The sequence below is a fragment of the Mycetomoellerius zeteki genome, unplaced genomic scaffold, assembly GCF_001594055.1.
Source record: "Mycetomoellerius zeteki isolate Tzet28-1 unplaced genomic scaffold, Tzet1.0 scaffold35, whole genome shotgun sequence".
Lineage (NCBI taxonomy): Eukaryota > Metazoa > Arthropoda > Insecta > Hymenoptera > Formicidae > Mycetomoellerius > Mycetomoellerius zeteki.
The window spans coordinates 1,101,003-1,121,922 of record NW_017257338.1 but is presented as its reverse complement, the minus strand read 5'-3'; the positions used below and the strand labels follow the sequence as shown (position 1 = coordinate 1,121,922).

Below are 20,920 nucleotides of genomic sequence, written 5' to 3'. Positions count from 1 at the left end.
TTCAATGCATAGTCTGATTCCGGCCTAACAGTACGGTTAGTACAATTTAATCTTCAATGCATAGTCTGATTCCGGTCTAACAGTACGGTTAGTACAATCTGGAGAATCGTAGCACTTTCGAAGCGCGCAATAATTAATGCTGGAATCCCTAGGTGAAAAGGACTAAACGCACGGTGTAAACGTAGCCAATGTTATGGCCTTATGGACTCTACTGTGATTGGTCAATTCGCTTACTGCTTACATTTTACTGCTTAAATTTTTTTTTGTGCCATGGCCCTAATTGGTCAATTTCTTACGACTTAAGGCTTAAAACACTTAAAACATCTATTGTAGATCCGGACTTACTCCGGATCTACAATAGAGTTTTAAGCTTTAAGCCATAGTATAGAAACTTCCTACATCTCGAGGAGGCAATCCACTGGAATGTTAGAACCACAAATTAATTGTGGTATCGTGGATCCTGATTTCTGGATCGTAGTCGGAAATCCGTTTTAGGACATAGAAAAAGAAGAATGTTCGCGTTAACGCGGTGTGATTTTAAGACGAAGTCCGTTTGCGTTGACCAACACCAATTCGGATATAAAACGCAATTGGTCCTCTTTGTCGAGAGCCTCCACACGAAAGGCTTTCAGTAGAGATAAGATGGCCACTTTAATCACTAATGTGGCAAATTTCCAGCCGATGCAATTGCGCGAGCCAGCGCTAAAGGGTATGAAAGCGTAAGGAGGTAACTTGGGACTGTCGGGCAAGAATCGCTCCGGACGATAAATGTGCGGCTCTGGGAAATAACGGTCGTCACGATGTAGTAAATAGGAGTTGATGAGAACTGTCGAGCCCGGTGGAATTTGATTGCCCACTAAAACAGATAAAAGATATTTCATGTAAGTAAGAATTTTTTATGTGCATTACGCGATTGCTGATTGAATAATATCAATAACTATATTCATCGCATTTTAAAGTTGTTTGTTCTAACAATTACTTGATAAAATGCTCGGTACAACGCTTTATTAATATTAATCGATGTGATGATTAATAATTGATGGAATTGGCGGAATAAAGATAATTCTACTTAAGCCCTTTTTCCGGAGATTAGCGCAAATAAACAAGGAATTGATGTTGCTTGCATATAGTTAAATATGAATGGTGTTTCGATTGTTCTGTGATGATGAAAATGATATAATCTATGGAAAAAGGGAATAAATGATTTAAAATCATTAATGAGATTTTTACCAGAGACTGAACGAAAATGATACGACAATAATGTGTTTTCATTACAACATATTTATGTTAAAAAATCTTACGAAAACTCATTAGATGATGATTGAAGATTATTTATTTTGCACAAATAAACGTAAAATGTATTTCATATTCATTTCGTATTTCTTCTAGAAGAATGTGAAAATAAAAAACATTTCTATAGTTCATAATCTTTTTTTCTGTCGATTCTTACAATATTATGATCAATATTCGGAAAAAGGGACTAATTGTAAGAACATTTTTTAAATTGCAAATAACTTTGCAATTAATCATAATGGAGAAATATTATAACATATAATTTCTCAAAGACATTATAAATATATATTTAATACTGTTCCCATTTATGGTATAATAAAAAAGTAACAAGTTATTTTAATTTTTATCAAAATCAAGATTTTGTAATCAGGCCTTTATTCCACCAATCCCCTCAATTGTAATAATTTTGATATACTATTGATTAATAAATATTGAAATGGTGTCCCAGTAAGCAAGAAATATTTTGGAACATTTCAGCAATTGTAGCAATGTTACAACGTTGCTGCAACGTTGTTGAAATGTTCCAAAATGTTTCTTGCTTACTGAGGGGTACGAATATTTTGGAAATTGAAGATATGCGAGGTACTTACTTATTTCAATTGGTTTATAAATTTGCCTTGCTATAAGCGGGGCCACAGGATATAATCTCCACTGCTCCTTGATGCAGGCTTCCAACCATGTTAATTTTTGTATATTCTCCAATGTAATTTCATCCGTGTTCAGCACATTATTGTATTCCTCTAAAATTTTTTCCTAAAAACAAAACAAGAAAGTGCTACAGTTAAATTAATGTTAAAAATATAGAAAAAGATAACATTTTCAATTAGATCTTCTGTATCTTCTTAATTAATTTTAAGAATAATTTAAGAAATACATCTAATGCGGACGAAATGTAAAAATATTATTTTCTTAAGGTTGTTAAAAATTATATCATTATATTTATTAGATTTCATCGTGTATTAGAATTAAACACAGCAGTGATAATACAATATGGAAAGGAATAATACCTGATATTCAGGGTGTCGTCCTAGCGCATAAAGTGTCCACGATATGCTGGTGGCCATCGTATCATGTCCAGCGTACATAAAAGTATTTACTTCTTCACAAATGTCTTCGTCCGAAAGGACAGTGCCATTTTGTGATATTTGCAGTAATAAATCTAGCAGGGCCCGTCTCTTCTTCGTTGATTTGTTGGAGTTGTCATCGCTGTTGAGTTTCCATTCGGCTTTTCTTTTTACGATTACCTGAAGATTAGATTGTTCTAGATATTATCGCGTATTATTTGCAAGTGGAATATTGAGAGTGGAGAAGTATTATAAGTCAGTTTTCTTACTATTCTGATCTAAAATATGTGTTTGAAAATGTCCAAGATTAAATTCATTATAGAAGGAAGTTAAAATACAATGATTTTCTTTGTATAATATACGAGTACAATAAGATGAGAGCACTGAAGAAAAGAGATATTTCTCTTTTTTTCCATTCATGAACATGTAAGTCTAAATTTGAAACGAAAACTGACCTGAACTGAAATTTTAGTGATTAATTTTGTATACAAACTAAATAGTAATGGGACAGTGTTAATCTCTGTTATTTTTGGCAATAATGTTACTCGAGATCTCTCAAAAAACTGGAGCAGCTGTTGAAGATAGCCCGAAAGCTTTAATTATCTGTGTTTAGAATAATTACCTTGTTGACAAACTCCTGTATGATTTGAAGTGAATGATCGTGCTCTTGACCAGTCTTAGTTAACTTGAAAATTGAATCAGATGATAACCATACATTTGTGAAGCGCATCTGCACAATAGATGCAATTCTAAAAATTAGAAATAGATATTTTTCCAAAAAATAGAATTTGATATATGTATAATATATTGTATAAAATTGTATTAAAAAAACCTGAATACAGAAGCATTAAAAAAATCATTAACTTACTTATCTACAGCCTCGACGTAGTCGACTTTGCAGTTCTTTTGCGAATTAAGCTTGTAACCCATCGCAGTATCTGCAATAAAATTGGTAAAATTAAATTACCTGTTAAAAATAATTAGTTATTATTATTAATTAAATTATTAAAATTAAGTTTAGATAAAAAAATTTTGTAATCTCTATATGGAATATTCTAATATATAATATATAATATGATAAATACTGATAAATTTTGCAATAATTCCATTTATTTAATCAATTATAAAATGTATACGTAAGGATATAGAAATTTTAATAAAATAATTGATAATTTTGCGATTATCAAAGCATAAAAGGTGTAACTTTAAATGAAGAAATAGATTTTCTATGAATTTTTAGAAGAATTAATATTATTTATATACATGTGTAAAATGTGTGCTATACACATACACTTTTAGTTTACTGTAATGTATGATTTGGTAAATGTTTTGTTCGTTTATAATATATATACGCGCGTAATCTGTATGTAAAGTACATATGTGCATGTGATTATATATATGTTCTTATTAACATTAATAATATATTAAATATCACTGATTCTTTTTTATTATATTTTATATGCCACTTATTTTATTATTTATATTTTACATGCCGTACAAAAAAATTTTTTGTTACTAAGGGGTGCATTTTTTCTTTTGCCTCGGGCATTGAAACGTCTAATCCTGATTCTGAAATAATTACACAGGGACAAACTTCAGGTATCATGACATCAATGCTTTAAGTTTAATGATACTAAAATTAATCATTTGCGATAGTGTTCAAAATAATAATATGCAATATATCACATAAACATTAATGACAATTAATAGTATATGTCATTGACATGATAATTGACGTTATTCACATTATTATGGTGATAATGTAGATAATACATATATGAAATGTATTTATTCCGCAATACATTTTAATAACGCTCTATCGATCATCGTCGATACATAGTGCAAGAAACCATCACGATCAAGTAGACTTGCAACAAGTAGACGATCGGCGAGCAATAATCGATCGCTCATCTCTTTTTCCACATTCACACATTTTCCTATTACCAGATAATTCAAAATTCTGAATATGAGTCAGATTAACAAAAACATAAGAGAATTTAAAAAATTGTAAAACTAAAGTATATACATTACAAATACTTTCGCGAACAGATATCATTTTACGAATGTAAATAAATGGAAGATTTAAGTGAACTTTATTGCAGCTCGGGTGACTTCGCAAAAGCGATAAAGCTTAATCTGCCCGATAAAGATTCGGTAATAAAGACAGTGCAAATGATCAAGAAAAGTACTCTTTCGCGTAACGAGGACGTAAGGTCGTGCATTGACGATGGCGAAAATCCGCCAATTTTCAAAACTTCTGTTTTAAAATCCACACAGAAGAAGGTTATTTCTATCCACGAATTCTTACGATATAATAACATGGAAAAAACAATTTTGGTGAAATATCTAAAAATTTAGTTAGATATAGAAAGAGAAAATACAGAAGATTTTCAGATCTAGCTAAATTTTTAGAATACTTCAGCAAAACCATTCTTTTTGTAAAAGTTTTGCTGATAACGTAATGCTTGTTTGTTATTATAATACAAATTACGAACATACGAAGTATTATTGATGATATTAATAGCGCGAAAGAGACGTAAAAGATGTGTTTGCGACTGCAGTCGTCTACTTACAAGTGAATAAATAAATCGCAGTGTTCAAGTATTTTAATCGGAGCAGTTGAAGGCTATTGCGGTAATCATTTAGCGCATCGTTTGTATCGAACCCCTTCGTTCGCATTAATATTTATATCACACATTTTTTTCTCGGTTGTATCATTGTTTTTCAAGCGTCATTTATGCAATAAGAATGCGTCAGATGAATTTGTGTCGAATTATAAGAAAAAAATCTCTCGATCTTTAAGTTGTATTAAAAAAACGTTTCCATTATATAGAATACATACAGCGAGGTAATTTGAATAGCGGGGAAATTTGAATAATAGTAAGCAAAAAAAATTTCTTTTAATTTTTGTGTTAACAATTATCAAACAAAAAAATTAAAAAAATTTTTTTTCTTCACAATATTGAAGTACTCTTGAAACCGTACGTTTGTTTAAAAAATTTTTTCTCTCTTTTATCTTTCCGACAATATGGTTTATGTATTAAAAGTTTCTTTTAACACAGCTATACTATAATCGAATATTCTAATAAAGTTCTGATGATGCTGGAAACGTCGTGACTTATTAAAAAATAATTGTTTCCTAATAAAATAATTGTATTCCTAATGAATCGGTTAACGTTTTCATTATATAATTAGGACAAAACAGTTCCAAAATTATTTGGATGAGATTATCGTGCTAGAACGATGGTTAACAACGATGGTTTTTTTATTCTTTCATTCTTAATTATAAACAATATAATTTTTTATTTTTTAGTATAAGTAAATTTTGATATTATATAAAATATTTTTTTCTACAATTATGTAATTTCTGGAACTTCTGTTAGGTAGAGCTTTGACAGTATCCGTGATATATGTATAAATAATTTTCACAAAGTTTTTGAATCAAAAAATAGAATATGAGCTGAGATATTAATAAGTACTTCACAACTACATATTTCGTTTATAATAATTGTATTAGTCTATACTTTCTTTAAGATAAAAAATAGAAGTCATGATTTACAAAACCTAATATTTTTCTTTCAAAATCAGAAACAAGAAGGAGACACTTTGAAATATCCAAAAAAGCAATACATTAATGCAAAAAATTACTGTTTATGTGATAACAAAATTGATAAAAATCTTCCCCGAAAAAAATCCTGGATACGTCCATGATAACCATCGTCGTTAAATTACACTTGATAAAGCTATCTCTTCGATAAAGAATATTATGAAAGGAAAATATTTTCCTGGAGTTGCTACATTTCTACACTATAAACTTAACGCGAAATCCGCGTCTATTGAACTCACCGCATATAATATCAAGAGCGGCGCGTTTTGCATAAGGAACAATGTCGAACCATTTGTCCACTTCTTTTTCAAGGCAGGAAATTAAGACGTTCGTCTCTTCTTTCACGGTTTTCAAGTATGTTTCCAGGAGGCCACTGTGGAAGGTCGGTGTCAATAGCTTCCTGCGAAAGTGCCATTTTTCACCTGAAAGAAAGACCACAATTTTTATTGCGATTGTAAATTTATTCGCAATATCCGCGCCAATATCGAAAATGAAGAATTCTCACGATGTCCTAGGGATATCATGAGAAAATATAGATTTTTTGCTCCCGATTTTCTATGTTTTTCTCTTATAAAAAAGGTAATAGAAATTACCGAATGTCAAAATAACTAATCGTATAAGTGTTCAGCAAATGCAAGTCAATTATACATATACTCTTCATTGCAGATATACGAGTCGAAAAAGAAAAAGTGTCTCACCAGTGCCCCGATTTCCCTTACTATAAGAAAAATCTGCGTAATTAAAAATTACAGCTCTTTTGTCTGAATAATCTAAAATTTTAGATTACTCGCTATCTGAAAAATTCGCAAGAATTAATGAAATAACGACTTTAAAGAAATAACGTTGGTACGCGCGTAGTTCAAACTATATTTTGTATTGATATCCAAAATTAAAAATGAGAAATTGACACTTTGATGCTATAAAGCGCAAACATCAAGATAAAAATATTATTTATATTAAATCAACAATCGTGTCAACAGTGTTAATATCATAATGAATACGGACGCGATAAACAGGAGTTCGGGAGGGCATTTCGAAATTTTACTTTATCACATTCGCGATATATTATGGCTCCTTTGCGAATTAAAAATAAACATCTATTCAAGGAGAATGTATATTTTAATACTGAAATAATACTGAAATTAATGCCGTACAGTACACTAATCAAATAATACATCTGTTCTGTGTGGAAATTTGAAATGATGTATAATTACTTTAGTTATTGCTCGAAGTCCGAAGTTTTTTGCATATAATTTTTACTACATACTTGCGTAATCGACAACTGTTTGCGTGTAAACCCAAGGTGAGAATAATAACAATCAGTAATATTTCCTTTATTCTATTTTTGTAAAATTATATAACAATGTCAGACAGTCTGAATGATTAGATTAATTTGCAAGTATCATCTCTTTTATAATTATTATTCTCGAGGCAATGTAATATCATTAAATTAAATTTAATTGATTTGCAAAAGCAAATGATTCTTATACTTTTTATCGTGTCTTACTGTTGTCAATGCTATATCCTGTAGTGAAAAAGTATAGACGTGTAATAACACTAATTTAGACAGGGGAGGCCGGGGTTGAAAGTAACACAGGTAGATTGTAACAGAGTTTATAATTTTGTAAAAAAAAAAAAAGAGATAATGCTGTAAGAGATTGAACAAGACGATGGTCGGCCTAGCGCCGCTGCAATTGGCGCCATGACAATCATCGCTCTGGGAGCTTTCCCACAAGAGACACAGACGACACAGTTCGGTCTATTCTTATAAGAGACTCTTTAATAAGAGTCGCGACATCCGATTTAAGCCGACTTTTGTAAATAATCATAAAAAGTAATAAAAGGCAAGTGTAAGTAAAAATAGACTATGCATGCGCATTGAGTAAAAGTACTTCACATGCCTTTTTATCACTTTTTCATTACTTACTGACTATCAGAGGAAATAAGGATAGCTTTTGTACAATTGTCCATTTTTACAATTTCAGTGTATAACAGTCAAAGATGGTTTAGAAATTAATTCAATTTAATGACTGATAGGTGGATTAAATTTTGCCCACTTCGTATTTGTGCATAAAATTTCAATATCTAAATAACCATTATTATCGTTAGTCCAATCAAACGTATAAATCTATAGAATTTATTTGAGTTATTTTTAGGATTAAGTAATTTTTATGGTACAAAAATTTCAGACATAATAATATTTCTTCGTATTTGTGTATTTAATTAAATTAAGGATTTATTCGAATCAATGGAATCTAAAAGTCTATTTAATTATGTATTAACAATTTTGTATCTAATAACGCAAATACTGTTTTATATATATATATTAAATAATAAATTATTAATATATGTATAATATATAATAAATAATATATCACATACATATAATAATTTATATGGAAAAAGTAATATATAATAATTTTTCTTTAGATTCCAAAAGTATTATTTTATGTAATTTAACATTTATATCATTTTTTATAACATTTATTTTTGCGTCTATTTGCCCTATAATATTTCATTTAATACAAATTTTTACACATGAACTGGAATAGAAATTAAAATACGTTGCGCCATTCGCGAACGAATCATGATCTATTCATTCACTGCGTAGTATTTATTATAACAAATATATATTAGTGCTATAATATTTATGATATCCCATGCCCAGTGTAAAAACATTACAATGTAATTCGAAGCTGCCATAATTCGAAGTCTCTTTTTCAGTTACTTCGACCAATCACTTTTTTCGATGCGTGGCAATAATTAATCTTTGTTGCGTCGTAATCCCCGACGAAAATAAAAATCGGAGCATAAATCGAGTGTAAGGGCAGAGTAACAAAAATGTAAAAAATTCTTTTATATTTCATTGTTCCAATTTTTGCCTCCTAAAAAGTTTATTTACTTCTGTTACTCTCCTCTTACATTCGACTTACGCTCCAATTTTATATTTTCAGGGATGCGACTTTAATTTGTAAAACGTGAATCACTTACCAGAACTAGTTACCAGGCCCGTACCCAACCAAGGCTTTAAGTATTGATACTCTAGACTTTTGTCGATGTGTACGCTGCTGCTGAGTAGAGGTTGCACCGCTTCTACTCGATACAGAAAGATGAAAGGTCGTAGGCCAACCCAGATCAGATAAATGTCGCCAAATTTGTAAGCCCACTTCATCAACTGCTGGAAGAATTCTGAAATAGACAAATCCAATAAATTTTAGATGAATGCGTAAAATTGTCCTAATCTGGAGACACGGTAGTGTCTCAACGCTAAGCAAGTGCAAGGCGCGAGACACTATCGTGCTCCTTTACTCCTAGCACTGTCGTGCGAGCCGACGAGTTGCGGCAGACTGAGATTATCTCAATAACAACTGAACTGATCAAATTCTATATACATGTTATATATTCCAAGCAGGAATTTTGAATACAAACACATTTTTTAGAATGAACATTAATCTATATATATATATTAATTGATTTATTGAGAAAAACAGTCACGATTGTCACTAATTGGGACACCGTCACTAATTGGGACATTTATTTTAATACTGCCCTAGAAATTCCGCTAATGTTCGGACAGTTTCGTGTTAGCATCATAACGAAGCCTTTATATTTTTATATAATTCGCCAATGCGCTTTAAAGATCATGAAGATAACTCTTCACGCTCAGTAATATTTTTATACAACTTTAGAATTGATTCATTGAGATTTTCTCTACATCGATTATATGTTGCGTAAATATTACAAAATTAATTAATAATTGTTATTATTCTAAATTAATAATATATAATATATATTGTATACATATTTATATATGTGTATACATGTGTGTATAATATAATAAATAATATTATTTTAAACTGGCTCGTGTGATTTCTGAACGAAATTGGTTATCACGGTGAGAAATAAAAAAATAAGAAAAATATCAAGAAGATTAAAATGATTAAAAAAGAGTTCATTTTTTTTGCATCGAAAAATTATCTTTTTTTAACACATTAATATATAATAGTTTCGAAAGGACACGCTTGTGGAGAGAACTTTTCGTATAGATAAATTTTAATATTCTTCTTCATGAGAGTAAGCATTTAATACTCATCGAATGCATATGTCACTTGTTATTGCATTTATGACATTTTCCACGGAGAATCATCTTCAATCATTCTTGCGGTCACCGACCTGCGATGTCGTGCAGAAGTAAACCTACAGCTTTATATCTGACCAATCATCGCGCCGTTATCGCAACTCTAGTGGTACGTTCGGGGAGACGCTATTAGCGCTACTTCTGTCATTCTATCTTCGTTGTTTATTAGACGTAAAACAAGGGTAGAATAACTAGCGTAGAGACTAGTAGAATAAATAGCGCTAATAGCGTCTCCCCGAACGCACTTTAGATCTGCTCTTATTGATATAAACCGCGACTTTCGCGAGAATAAGAATGAAAATGAGAAAACGAAAAAGGAAATTAATGTAAATATAACGCAAGAATATAACGCGATATGAGAAGAGAAATAAAAAACTGGATAAGAGAAAAATAAAGAGAGGAAGAAATATCAATTTAGAACAATTCTGATAAACAATTCTGAATAAGAAATAAATCTAGAACAGGATATTTGATAAATACAACGTATGTGATTGCACAAAAAGAATAAAATGTTGAGCAACTTGAAATAATATACTAGCTTCAGCTTATTGCTATCTGGATAGTACCATAAAAAACAAACTTTGAAATTTTAATGAAATATTTTAATAAATAAAATCTCTTTTTTTAAATAAAACTGAAGAAAGAGGTAGAAGCAGACAAAGAGAGGGGAAAAAGAGAGAGAACAGAAAAAAGAGAAGGACGGATAGAGAATTAAGAACGGGACGGTGGAGGAAGAGAGAAATCGCACTGCACATGCAACGAGTTGACGGCCGACAGGCTGATCGGACGTTGACCGATTGAAAATGGAGTGTGTACCGCACGTGGACGACGAGTGCAAAAAAGCAAGAGAGACAGAAGGAGAGAGGGGAAGAGGGAGATAGAGAAAAAGACAGACAAAGAAAGAAAGGCGTCGCTCTGGAAAGAGCGGAAGATGCTGTCGAAGACCTTGGCGTGCGAGACGCCAGGCGTCCTTCAGAACGGTGGAAGACTCCTTGACGACCTATTTTAGCCCCATTCCATCCTCATTCCTTTCCCATCGTAAAAATACGTCGCGAAATTGAACAAATAAGTATATAATATAATATAACGTGTGAGATACATTGTACATATTCCACATGTGTCAAATAAGTAATCACATTGCACGTAAGATTTTTTGAGCGAAAAATGAATGTCACACACAGTCTAGTTTAGGTTTTAATTTTCGTTTACTAATGCATTTAAGTTTCTTATCTTTTTCTTTAAAGTTGCTCCATCTAATCATTATGTAATTATGTTCCACGTACGTTTTCATAATAAGAACTGCACACGCGTTGAAATTTAAATTAAGATCAACAAATTTAATACTCGGCAGTAATTTTTTATTTGATGAAATCTAATTAATTTTTTCAGTTGTTGCTCAAGGATTTTAATTTCTCGATTTATTGCTTCTTGGAACGATGAGTAAAAAGATAAAATTAGAAAAAAAGAACTATCGATCAGTAATTTCATAAATCGTCGCTTAGAGCGAATAAGTTAATCGACATACGTGTTATATAATCTTGTTTTATGTGATGTTAAAAAATAATTAATCGTCCGACGATGATTTTTTTATCAGAATATACATCTCCGTGTGAAGTGTTGCTACCGCATGTTAATGGCGCTTGTGTCGCCTTTTGTGCCAATAATACTCGGTAATGTTCCTTTGATTGTTGCTATTTATCTATCATAGCGGGCACATGAATTGTGAGAGAGAGAGAGAAAGAGAGAGAGAGAGAAGCGTCTGAATTCTATTATCCTCTCGCAGACGAGGACGTCTGGCCAGAGTCTGGTTCGGAATTATCCCCGACAGGCCAGTCGATCGAATAGTCGGAATTTCGCGCCGGATTTGGGCGTTTCATTTCTTCCGTTTCTTTTTTTTTTTAAGCGAAATCCTACCGTCGATACTTTCTCTTTTTATCCTCTCTCTTTTTCTCTCAAAACGAGAAGGGTTCGTAACGCCATACAAAATCGTATGCAATTAGACACCGCTATTCAGACGAGCGACCTCGACCTGCTTTTTCCTCTTCTCCTTTTTCTTCTTCGCCTTCATTTCTTTATGCCAGACGATTATCATTGGTGAACCGAGATAGCCCAATCACATTTCTCTCCTTTCTTTGTTTTTCATTATGCGCGCGTGTCTTTACGCGAAAGTTTTATTTCGTCTTATATTACAGTAATCAATTTGATTATTTTATGACCGTTTTTGTCAACGTAGTTTTATATCAATGTGGTTTAATTTTAATCTCGGTTCAACTAATTTCATTTTTTTTTCTAATTTGAAGAATTAGGAAAAGATAAAGAATAAGTTGAACCGAGATTAAAGTTGATCTATATTGATAGAAACGGACATTAGTGGAACAACTATATAATAAAAAATCACGGTTTTTTTAATCTTTGAACGGCTGAAAAACATATAGCATGATGCATCATGCGCATGATGCATTATTTGTCCTTGTTGTTCACCAAATAATAAAGAAGGATAAAACGATACATCATACGTTTCATGCGTAACTCAAAACGCATCCTATATATAAGACGATTCGTTGTGAATTTCGCGTCATTTCATCGATACCCGATCCGAGAATTAAATTCCCTATAACGTAAAACTGTCTTCGAGAATTTAAAATGTCCGAGAATTAGTAATGCAACATTGATAATTGCATTACATCATAACGTACGACGGAATTTAATGATTACAGATAATTATACTTAATTATTAATCACAACGTCTATGATAATTTTTTTATGTTTAAAGGTGAAAGTTGTTTTCATTTTTAAGTGATATCGAGAGATAAGACGTAGTAATTTATATTTATTTAAATAATAGATGTGGAATGTGCTAAGTATGTTCTCGATATAATGCTAACGTTGCATTTTCTATATATCTTATTATTAGAAGAAAAGAAAAGTGAATGTTATAGTGCAACATTTGTTCTTACATAATATTTAGGCTTATTCGATTAATTTCAACTGGATGCTACGAGAGGCAAATTTTCAGCGATCATCATTAAGAACAGAGGATTTGGAAAGGTCAAAAGATTGATGTTTTTATTTTTGCAGGTTATTGTAGTGTTACTTCAAAAATGATCTTTAGGAATAGAATGCCGTTAATTTATTAAAAAATTTATAAAATTGCGGAAATGAAAATTCAATAGTGCAAAACCTGTTTCGATGTGGCATGAAATTCGGTTTTGTAGCACGCTGACAAACAACAACTGCGCGAGACGATTATTGTAAATCCTTCTTTAGAAAACTCTATATGTATGTATAATATGTATTGTAGGTTGTAGGAAGTCTCTTTTTAGAAAACTTTATAACAGAGGGTGTATTTAAATAATAGTACTGTCAGCGCCGTAGTCAGTTTGACCACTCCGAGAGTGATAAATGGCATTATAAGTTTCATCTTGGGTTATTTATAGAGATTGTCTTGATCTGCTCTGAGTTGACCTGTATTCGAAAACACATTTCGGAATAAACATAAATTCCTAGCAAATTGTATTTAATCGTTCTCATTTGATGCCCGTTTCTACCAATGTAGATTAATTTTAATCTTATTTCAGCTTATTCTTCATTTTTTTCGAATTCTTGAAATTAAAAAAAAATAAAGAGTTAGTTGAACCGAAACGGGCATCAAAGCAAGATTAAAATTAAACTATATTAATAGAGCGGGCATCAAAGCAATCAAATTCATTACGGTTGAAAACCCTACAATTGTTCAATATTTCAGAAACGTATTCATATCAATCAAACATTTAAAAAAGTTTATATAAACTTGGGTATGGAAACATTTTATTATTTAACAATATAAAACAATTAATGGAACAAGTATTAAACAAGACACAGTTTAATGGAAATAAACAAAAACAAAAATACATAAGACAGAACATTTTGTTACAAAAATTGTTCATTAATATTTATAAATGGTCACTTTCCTAAAAAACGTGATAGTCATAGAAGACTTCACTCTGTTGCATGATAAACTGCTCGATTTGTTATGCTCGAACTTTGAACTCAATTGATTTTTATATTTGAGAGCATTTAAAGTTCATGAAGTTTTAAGAGAGTGTATCGTAAATGAATGTGTAAGCAAATATTTATGTAAAATTCTATATCCAGGAATATTTAACAGAGTATAACAAAGTATGAAACGCAGATTCAGAGAATGCATCGAGGCTGGTGAAGACCATTTTGAATAATTTTTGGAACAAAATGTTCTGTCTGTGTTTACTTTATATTTAGTTGTTTCTTTTAAACTTTGTCTTGTTTAATTCTACTACTTGTTTCATTAAGTGTTTTTGATATTGTTAAGCAATAAAATTCTTCGTACTTTAGAAACTAAGTATTTCTACGTTTATATGTGAATCTTTTTAATGTCTTGTCGGGAATTTTGACACTGATCATTCAAATATATCTTGCACATCATATGTTATATAGGGTTTTCTAAAAGTTTCTTCAAGCTAATTGTATACTGTTTAAAAAACATGCATATAAAATTTTATTTAGAAACAACAATTTTAAGCGCGTTTTTCCGAAAATAACATTTTTCAAAAGTTTTGCTCGTTACTCGAGAAGCAAAATAAAACTTGAACTTAATAGAAATTATCCATTATACTAGTATCTTTCTTTATTGACTAATAGCGTTTTTTACTAACAGAGTTGGTGCGCACTCAGTGCACATTAAAGCTATTGTATAGTAATTCAATCTGAATGTAAAAGTGAGATATTTCATCTAATAAAATACCCAATGTATATTTTATCAAATAGCACAATAAAATGCACTGAGGATTTCGAGGTTTAATTCGTTTCTATATTTTTATTAAACGTAAGGTAATTCGAGGGAAGATGCTACAAGATGTTACTTTGTTTATAATTTTTTTTATAAAACGCGCATTGGCCATACTGTGCAAAAATGTGTGGTAAATAGTTGCGCAGTTATCGGCAAAAATGAATATGTTCAAAAAGAAATATGTGTCTATGTCGATTGGAAAAGATTATACAAAATACGAAAAGGTAGGTCGTGAAACATGCTCTTTGTAATCTTTGGTTAATAGCTCAGGTCTGTATAATGCTTACTGTGTAAAACCGGGCAAATGATATACGGTTTTGATCAGTTTTCCTTGACGGTCATGTGGCTAATATAGATTATAATTCGTAATATTCTTATATGCGTAAAAGTTGCAATTAAATATTCCTCTTACACTTGGGGATAAGATGACAGTAAATACAAAACAATTTTTCCTACCTGAAAAATGCCCGGCATTAAAACGATTTTATGAATTAAAATTTTGGATCTATATAAAATTTTGGCTTTATATAATTCGAAATATTTTAAGTTAATGAAATGCTGTTTAAACGAATAAAAGTATGTCTTAACTTACTTCCTAAATAACCCTCTTTTATATTTTCTCAATTTATGTTTTATCATACCTTTATGTATTTTTATAACTTAAACTCTTGATTATGGTCTGTAAATATATAAATAAAATATGTAAGTTTATATTGCATTACATTATTTAATTGTTTGTGACATCTTCTCCCATAAGAGGCGGCATCTTATTCATATACATATATAGGGAGAAGATGCCAATTTTACAAGGTATGACCTATCAATTTTTTCCAATAATACGGAATATTAAATGTTAAATTTGTGTAAATAAAGAAAGGTAGAATATAAATAACATTTTTTATAACTTAATTCAATAACATTTAAGAAGTTATTCAAGAATAAAGGCTTAAGTGTGGCATCTTCCCTCCAATTACCTTACATCTTTACATCGATTTGTGTACAACGGCTTTAAAGTGCACTGAGTGCGCACCAGATCAGTGAAAAACGCTATTAATCCACAATGAAATGTCTAAAAATTGTTTTGTTTCCATTATTGCTATAAGTAGTGTCAATTTTTACGCGAAAATTGGATTGAAGTTTTATGTTTTTTTATATTATTATAATATTTTATAATAACATTGTTCTAATAGTTTACTGTAAGTTCAATTTGTAGAGAAAAATGTCTCTAAGGGAAACTAAATCAGGAGATGGCAAATTGCTTTTTTCAAAGTCACAGAATCGTGACAAAACGAGAAACATTCGAAATTTTCGGGCTGTATTCAATGACAAAAAAATTTTTATATTTTTAATAAGTTGTATTACAAATTAATTTTCTACATCTCAAATATAATAATAAATGACATCTTATAAATAGGGAAAATAATGTCCATTTATTCCTTTCTCTGAAATAAATTCGCAGATTTCAATTTGACAAACCTACCTCTTCAAAACGAATATGAAGTCACACCTAACTCCTCTTTTCTTTTTAAATATTTTTTTAACAATAGAATATTGATGTTACTTACTGAAGTAAATCTGTTTTTTTTGTCCTTTTAACTTTAATGTTATTCAAGATATTTTCACGCTGATTTATATGACAAAGGAATCCTTTACATATGAAAAATGCAAACGTCTCATGTCAATAAAGATTCATTGCTTTTCAAATGCGTTACGCGTCATAAGACAGAAAATTGCACTGCTCTATTAATACTTAGGTCAAATGCTTCGATGTGTGATATTTGTAATATCAAATAACAAAGTAAAAGAGAGTTATTTTAAGAAGGTTGTAAAGGCATGAAACACATATAATATTTACGCTTTAAACTACATACATGTGAAAGTTGTGTTCATAATATTCTGTTTTTATTGAGCAACACATTTTTATAGATTATTTATTTTATTTGTTATTAGTTTTATTGTTATAAACACAAATTTTAAAAATAATAAAAATCTGAATGTTTTTATATAAATATTTTAAGTACTAAAAATGACTTAGGCAAAGTTTTATTGAGATTCACCAATTAGTAAATAAATATTTTTTTATTTATTGAACAACTAATGTCTGCATCTCAATGTAATTTCACATAAATATTCTTGAATTCATAAAGTACTTATATAAAATATATTTTATCAGATAAACTTTCAAATTCGATCTTTTCGTCTTGTACAAAAATATTATTTTTTTATTTACTTTTTTACATAAATAATCATTTCTTTCTCAACTAATCCTGTATATACAACTTAAGTTACAAATACATTACGATATTTTTTTATATTTTGTTACTTTCAACCTTTAGACGAAGAAGTATTATTTCGATTGTTACACAGGAAAAAACAATTTTATTGAAGTATCTAAAAATTTAGGTATATACAATAAAAATAATTTTATTGGACTGTTAAAATAATTGTGTAGAAAACAATCATAATGAGCAATACTGCAAAAAGTTTTAGGCCCAGTTGCACTAACGTTACTTTGACTTTAAGCAAGACTTAAAACTATCTCTGTCTCTGTCTCTCTTTCGCTTTAAAACGAGACAGAGGGAATTTTAAATCTTGCTTAAAGTCAAAGTAACGTTGGTGCAACCGAGCCTTAACAATCTGACAACTAACTTGAGAGTTCTGTATAATTTGATAATCCAACAAAATTATTTTCAGATCTGTATTTAACTAATTTTTTAGATACTTCAATAAAAACGTTTTTTACGTTGTACATACAGTTTTCCTCGTAACAATATTTTTTATGCAACTTATTCGGCAAATAATAGCGGCATCGACGAATATCGTTTACATTTATTTTCAAACACGATCCAACACTTCGACAGTCATGCATCAACATGTGTTATGTTATTACATTTAAAAAACGATTTTGTTAACATCCAAATATTTAGATCTTTTTACACTCTACAACTTTTGCCTGAAACATTTTTCTATAAAATTTATATTTTCCGAGTTATTCATGGGTGCCGACCTTTTTTCCTAACCCGATATAATTATTTTGATAGCCCAACAAAATTATTTCCAGATCTGTATTTAACTAATTCAGCAAAATGCTTCTTAGCACGTATAGAGAGTACGGATATTTAAGAATGAGTGTGGCAAAACGGACAACGCACTGATCTGCAATGCTAGAGAGAGAGAGAGAGAGAGAGAGAGAGAGATCCCGGGTTCGATTCCCAGCAGAACCAACAATATTTTCATACGCTCGTATCTCCTCTCGGAAGGCAATGACAAACTATCGGAGAGAGTATCTTTGCCAAGAACATTTCTCTAACAAAATTTCGTCGTTCGGAGTCGACGTTAAAATTGTAGGTCCGATATGACTGATATGACTGTGTACAGCGTACGCACCACAGGTATATGATAGAGGGTGCATTCCGAGTTACGCATGAAGCGCATGATGCATCATTTGTTCACCAAATAATAAAGAAGGATAAAACGATACATCATGCGTTTCATGCGTAACTCGGAACGCACCCAGAGAAATTACGATCTAGGACTTACCTTCTTGTGTGCAACTGAGTTGATAAGCATTACCGATGATCGGCAACGCGGTGGGATAAGGTACATTCCTCAAGGCAATTAAAAACTTTGCCCTCTGTATTAACAAGGTCAACAAAAGAGACAACAGGCAGACCGATAAGAAAATGGTCAAAATAGACCATCCTCCCAGAACTTCAGCAACCATATTTTGCAACCTGTAATGTTCAATCGGTCGTATTAATACTCATTATCCCTTTCTCAACAGAGCAATCGCAAAACAAAATTTTTTGAATCTTTAGAAAAGGTCAAGCACTCTTCTTGAAATCTGCAGAATGATCACGAATCTTGTCAGTGTTTAAGAGCGTATGATCTTTCTAAACATACAACTTTAGAAAAGATCGAGCGTTCTCACACGAAATTTGTGATATTTTCCGCAAGTCTCAAGAAAAGTTATTCAATCTTTTTGAAAGCTAACAAGATCCAATCAGAATTGCGTGAGAAAATTTAATGTGCGATCGTCCTGTTGAGAAAAGAATTCGGCAATAACGAGGAACGAGTAAGAAGAGGATCGAGCACATACGATTCACGAGAGACGTTGGCAGATTCAGTCGGGATTCTCTTCCGCGATAAGACTCAATGTCTCTCAAAGTCTCAACTCTTTCGCCGCAGACGATCGTAGAGCGATCGAATCGTATCGCAGATATGTTCACCGGCTGTAAGTGAAAAGTCAAATCTTAGACACAAGTACGCTTTGTACCGGAAAGCGGAAAACAGTCTGGCGATTACCAAGTCCACCAAAGACACCGTGGAAACGTGAGAAGAGGAAGCGCCGATTTTTCAACCCCGAGAGTAGACTGAGCGGACCAATACACACTAAGTTACACCGTGATACCTCGTTATGCCCTGCGCTTATAATGAATGATCAGTGCGGAAGAGTCGCCCTTATATACTACTGGATTGTACTACAGCGGTCAGCAACTAAGTTCTTCCACCAATAGAATGGCGAACACGCGTACGTGTGTGTTAAGCTGCGTGCCACACGCTCGCAGATCGAAATGTGTATTCGTAAACGTGTGTTACGCTGAACGTCTGTTACGTGCGTATACGCGAGCGAACTCGTAGAAATACATTGGAGTCTGAGTTCCGGTCAGACGTGAGCGCGATTCCACCTCCCTCCTTATACCACTACATACAGTAACGATCTTATCCTCCTCTCAGACTCGAGTATTATGACACGTGAAAAGAGAGGGAAGAGACAAGCGAGTGGAAAAGATTTTTTCGCCATTGTCACTGTTATGCGAATCGGCACTGCGTCGGCATGTGTAGACGGTGTTACTCATTATGCGCATGAATCTTCGCCTTCTCGTCGCGGAGAACATTCCGCGTTTCGCACTAGAGCTGTTACTTTAATTTGACTAACTTCAAAGATTCAAAGCTTCGATTCTTCGAAACATCGAAGATTTTAACGTCGAAGCTTCGAATCTTCGAAGCTCCGAAATTCGAATGTCGAAGCCTTTGAAGCAAATCACCGGTCCATTTCGTCAATCAATGTACTATATATAGTTTAAGAGATTTTGGCCAAACCTTAATATTTTTAAATGTTCTCCTCAAAATTTATAAATGAACATATATTTTAATAATAAAAAATATTTCTTATAACATTTTTTAATATTTTGAAAATTAAGGCACTTTTACACCGTACGTGTTTTTAAAAATGAATTATCCAATTAAATTTTGTAGTAATAAATTTCAATGAACAATTTAATATATTTATACATATGTACTCATAATATACTGATTTACAATGTAATCCTTATTGCCTTCCTCTAATCAGATTGCGAATAATTTTTCATATTTAAAATGATGCATGCTAAAAAGAATTAATAATAACTATTTATTCGGCAGCTTCTGGCAGCTAGATTTTGAATAAAACTGATCACAAAAAAACATTTTACAAAATGTCATGTGAGTTTATGTGAACAAAATCAAGCGATTATTTGTATGTTATATTAATTATTATATTATTATTACGCGACGAAAATTTGCACTAACGTTGTGTATTATTTAATTTCTCTGTTTGTATAAGTTTTGATTACTAATTTTTTATACAATAGTATAGTAAATACCTGTAATAAGAATGTGTAAAAGCTTTGTGAATAAATATTAATCTCTTGACATATTTTATAGTTGCTAAATTTTTACTAAATGAGAAAAAATAAATAAACGAATCTCCCAGAGCAACGAATTTTGCGTCCTATATAAATCAAAGTCTTAAACGGTCTAACCGGATCTTAAATGCTTGTATGATTCTGTGTGAATTTATATATTACGTATGTTCACTACTAGACCGTTTAAGACTTTGATTTATATAGTTTGTATTATCACATATACGGTCCTATATTATATTGTCAATTATAAAAAAACCGATAAGTTCTTTGATTTATACTGACATGTGTTATATCTTTCAAATTCTATACATAAAAGATCCTATTAAA

The 20,920-nt window shown here is 31.2% G+C and overlaps 1 protein-coding gene across 2 annotated transcripts; it reads right to left on the bottom strand.

The window, feature by feature from the left end:
* Nucleotides 1-326: 326 nt before the first annotated feature.
* On the bottom strand, nt 327-19,605 carry LOC108725664 (cytochrome P450 4c3). 2 transcript variants are annotated; one of them, XM_018452850.1, is made up of 10 exons: nt 19,212-19,605; nt 19,006-19,138; nt 18,447-18,640; nt 8,956-9,153; nt 6,204-6,386; nt 3,226-3,295; nt 2,980-3,106; nt 2,301-2,537; nt 1,884-2,046; nt 327-856 (listed from the first exon to the last, which is right to left on the bottom strand). In XM_018452850.1, the coding sequence occupies exons 3-10, from the start codon at nt 18,628-18,630 to the stop codon at nt 522-524; spliced, it is 1,497 nt and encodes a 498-aa protein (XP_018308352.1). In that variant the 5' UTR covers nt 18,631-18,640; nt 19,006-19,138; nt 19,212-19,605; the 3' UTR covers nt 327-521. The 2 variants fall into 2 exon arrangements, with proteins under 2 accessions (XP_018308352.1, XP_018308351.1); XM_018452849.1 differs by having other exon boundaries at nt 19,006-19,605.
* Between the last annotated feature and the right edge of the window lie 1,315 nt (nt 19,606-20,920).